The sequence below is a fragment of the Trypanosoma theileri genome (assembly GCF_002087225.1).
Source record: "Trypanosoma theileri isolate Edinburgh chromosome Unknown TM35_Tth_38_V1, whole genome shotgun sequence".
Taxonomy (NCBI): Eukaryota; Euglenozoa; class Kinetoplastea; order Trypanosomatida; family Trypanosomatidae; genus Trypanosoma; species Trypanosoma theileri.
This window is the reverse complement of record NW_021639880.1, coordinates 124,865-129,470: the sequence shown is the minus strand read 5'-3', so window position 1 is coordinate 129,470 and position 4,606 is coordinate 124,865. Positions and strand designations below refer to the sequence as shown.

Here is a 4,606-nt window from a genome sequence, read left to right as displayed (position 1 = left end):
CAAAAAAAAAAAAAAAAAAAAAAAACACACACACACCGATCAAATCAAATCAAATTAAAAAAAAAAAGTCTCTCCTAACAGATGAAAAAAATCAACAATCGTTTTCTTTTTTTTTTTCCCCCCTCTTAGTTTCTGTTAACTCTACTTTGTCAGAAACTTCCTTTTCTACCACTTTAAATGTACTCTTCCTCCTCCACTTCCCTCTCGTTTAGAAAAACAAACAAAACTCATCCCTTACTCCTATTTCCTTTATCCCTTTTTTCTTTTCTTTTCTTTTTCTGTTGTTAACGAATCATTTCATCCTTTCTACAGTATTACCCTATCCCGTATGAATGGGTATGTACTTTCTCTCTGTGTTCTTCTCTACTGGTTTATACACTACCAGAAGTGGATATCTTCGCTGCGGCTTATGTAGATGAAGAAGGAGGCGCCCGTGTTCCCGCTGGTCTACTCTTTACACTTATAGTTCTCACACTACCACTATTCGTACATGTAGAAACCGTTACTGCTGTCGTCGTTGTATTCGTAGTAGTGGTATTATTATTATTATTATTATTATTATTATTATTATTATTAGTCATCGTTGTAGTTGTAGTAGTAGTAATAGTAGTAGTTGGAACTCCAAAGGCATCACTATAAGATAATAAACGAGCTGTTCCCATAGATCCATGCTGTAATGTTCGTCTTCCACGTGATTGACGGCTTAAGAGACTACTCGTACGACTACTTCGTTCTGAACGTACACGTTCAAAATTCGTTGAACTATTTCTTTTACCATAATTATCATTATGATCTGCTGTTCCCCTCATAGAGGCATATAAAGATACCAACATATCGGATGAAAGGAAAACCGCATCATTACGAGTATCACCTCTTCCCACATGTGAAAGTACATGTTTTGGTTCTTTTAACAACATTGCAGACCTTGAACGTTGTTGTTGTTGATATTGTGATTGTTGTTGTGATGGCTGTTGTGGATCTAATGATTGACCGACGGGAGTTTCATTACGTGGAAAGCGAATTACACTACGGGTCCGACAAAAGTTTAATACAGGTGCCTTTGTTTTTATCTTGGGCTGTCGTCGAGTAAGAGAGGTGGTAGATCTCTTCTTTCGTTTCGGTTTCTCCTTTTGTTTATTATTATTGTTATGATGACGATGATCATATTCTTCTTCTGGTAATGAGTGTCTTGAGCCGCGATCAGGGTGTGAAGGTAATGGAGAAGATTTCAGTATTTCTATTAACGGCGGTGAGGCGGAGACCTTTGATGAGATGTGAGAGTCCGAAAGAGAAGTGAGAGACTCACATAATGCGGGATGAACAATATGAACAGAGAGACACATTTCACTAGGAGGACGAATAGAAGGTGATCGACTGGATTTCGAATGATTCTTACTGTCACTCTTATTATTATGATGATGATGATGATTATTATTATTATTACTAGTAATACTGCTGCTACGACTATTAATACTCTTGTTGTTGTTGTTGTTGTTGTTGTTGTTGTTGTTGTTGTTGTTATGATGATGATGGCGATGATTTCTATTGTGACTCAAATAAGGAATTTTCGCCTGTTCCTTATCATTTCCAATCATTACTGTAGAGGACCATTCTGTTTCATCATCATCATCATCATCTTCTTCTTCTTTCATCATCTCCCTCACATTATGAGAATGAGGATGGGAACTAAGATTAAGATTAGTATTCTGCTTCTTTTTATTCTTCTTGCCCATCTTCTTTGTTTTCCTTGTATCTATCATATTCTCTTCTTCATTTAATGTAGAGATGGGTATCGTAATGGCATGTGCGGTGGGATCAAAATGTCGTCGTGGTGGAGATTTATACGCAGCCCCACTGCGTCTCACTAAACTACTGCGAGTTCCACTATTTGTAAAGGCCGCATCTCGAGAACTAGGCCCACGATAAGGAGATGCGAATCCCTGATGTTGGGATGGATGTTCTTGTTGAGTCTCCACATCATGACTATCTCTACGATAAGGTTGACTAGAGGAGGAAATGGTAGAGGTACGTAATGGTGTGGATAGTCTCTCTTCTTTTCTTTTCTTCTGTTGTTCTTCTTCTTTTTCTTTTTCTTTTTCTTCTCTTGTTTCTATTCCTGGATATGCTGATTCTCCTCCAATGGGGTTCACTACTTCTCTACGCATCTTATTATCACTATCCACACCACTTCTCCTCTCCTTCTCTTCACATTCCCCAACTCTTGCCATCATAACAGGCGACTTATCTCGTGGATTTATAATAACTGTAGATTGTAAACTATTTTCACCCGCCAGGGCTGTACGTTTTGCCCGTACATCTACAAGACGATCTAATTCCCTTCGCATAGCAAACCATGTGGCTCGTGGAAGATGTGGGACTTCTGCCGCTAATCTCTCATGTTCTTGTTGAATATATTGTTGTTCACGTTGTCGAGTTACCGCCTCACGTGCAAGCGTGGCTTGTGTAGGTCGAATATTAAATGGTTTACTATTTGTGAGAAGTGGTTTTCGCCGGGATACACTACGTTTGGTATTTGATTTAGGTTCAGATCCTGCCTTCAGTCGTTGTTGTAATTCTTGTAATTGTATTTCTCGTTCGCGTTGTTGAGATGATCGTTTCTGTGAATGTCGTTGCGAGTGTACTTCTCTTCCGGTGGAGGAGGGTGTACGCATCATCATTGTCCTGTTCACACCTTTACTTCCTCCTCTACTTGTAGTAGTAGTAGTAATAGTAGTATTAGGTGTAGAGAGCGGATAATCATTTACAGAAGGATGTACATTCAAGACTCGTCTGCTATGTTGTCGTTCAAATCCACTGGCACTTCGTCTTAATTCCATAGGCCTTGATTTATTATTATTATTATTATTATTTTGTTGTCCCGATACTGTTGTGTGGTTTCTTCCCAAGAAGAATGATGATGATGACTGTTGTTTCCCAAAGGTTCTCAAATCTAGTGAAGCCCTATTATTATTATTATTATTATTATTCACATTTCCTCTCATGGGATCATTACTATGAAGAGAACGTGGTAAACACGGGGCAGAGGCCGTTCGCACTACAGCTCGTAGTTTCACATTTGATCTGTTTGCACCCATCGCCGTGGAGTTTTCACGTGTTTGTGAGAAAAGACGATGATAAAGATTAGAAACATTTCGTGTATACCACGGCTGTAGTGTAGATCCTCCTATTCCTACTCCTCCTCCACGTACTGTATTGTTGGATGTTAATATCTCTCTTCTTGTATTATTATTATTATTATTATTATTATTAGTAGTAGTAGTGGATCTTACGGTTGTTGGTTTCCCTGCTAATGATGGGGGCCGAAGGAGTTTACGAGCCACATTTAATTCTTCCTGTTTTATTCTTCTCCCACCTTTACTAGCGAGAAGGGCATTCTTTTTAGATTTTGGTGAGAGTCCCAGTGTGTGGCTTTTCTGTGGATTACCGCGACTTGCAGAGAGGGACTCTCGTTGTTGTTGTTGTTGTTGTTGAGAGAGTGGTTTCTCCTTTGGTGTGGTCCGTAAAAGTCGTTCTTGACGTTGAGGTGTTTTCAATACTTTCTGTTCAAACTCTTCTTCTTTTTCTTTTTTTTCTTGTTGAGATCGCTGTAGTAGTAGTAGTTGTAGTTGTTTTTGTTTTCGTATTGATGATGATAGTGGTGGTGTACGTCGAGTAATTCGATCAGGTGTATTTTCTCCCGCTGTTCTCCGTTGTTGTTGTTGTTGTCGCAATGGTGTAAAAGATAAAGCCCGTTGATATTGAGATTGAGATTGATATTGTTGTTGATGAGATGAGGATAATAACGGTGATTCTTTATGTAGAGGAGAATATCGACTATGGCCAGCAGCAATTCCTGTTAAGTTTGTAGTGTTAATGGGAGTATTATTAGCCGAATTTGTATTTGTATTATTATTATTAGTATTAGTATTATTAGTAGTAGTGAGAGTAGCACTTCTTCTGTAAATAGCGGTGGAAGGCCTTACGGGGGTTTGTTTAATAGGCGTGATGTTCCCACCGCCTACTTTTCTTCGCTTCTCTCCATTATCACTATTACTATTCATATTATTATTATTAATAATAATAGTAGTAGTAGTAGTAGTAGTAGTCGTCATTGGATTACTATTATTAATACTAATACCAATACTATTATTATTATTATTATTATTATTATTATTATCCTTACCAGTAGTATTAGTAGTAGTATTCATAGTATTAGGATGATTATTACTACTATTACTACTATCACTATCGCTATCAATATACTTAGTCGCCCCCATACGGATATTTACATTATTCTCCATTCTCCTTCCATACATAATTGCATCTTCTTTTCTGGGTAACGCAGCTGTTGTCTGTACGTTATTATCTAAATTCTTATCATTATCATCATCATTATTACTATTACTATTATTGCTGTTGTTTTGGTAATTCCCATCCTTATAGACCCTCATGGTATTCTGAGAGGCAGTTGTAGGACTACTGCTAGTAGGAACTGCAGGAGTTGTATGAAATATATTCTCGTCTCTTTCCTCTTGATAAACGGCAGTAGTGGTACTATTATTATAATTATTACTATTGTTATTATTATTATTATTATTATTATTAT

General features: G+C 37.5%; 1 protein-coding gene across 1 annotated transcript; it reads right to left on the bottom strand.

Moving 5' to 3' along the window:
* Nucleotides 1-407: 407 nt before the first annotated feature.
* TM35_000381390 (uncharacterized protein) lies at nt 408-4,604 on the bottom strand (the record flags this gene model as incomplete). Its single annotated transcript, XM_029029553.1, has 1 exon — nt 408-4,604. A coding segment is annotated over one exon (4,197 nt), but the record flags the coding sequence as incomplete, so codon positions are not given.
* Between the last annotated feature and the right edge of the window lie 2 nt (nt 4,605-4,606).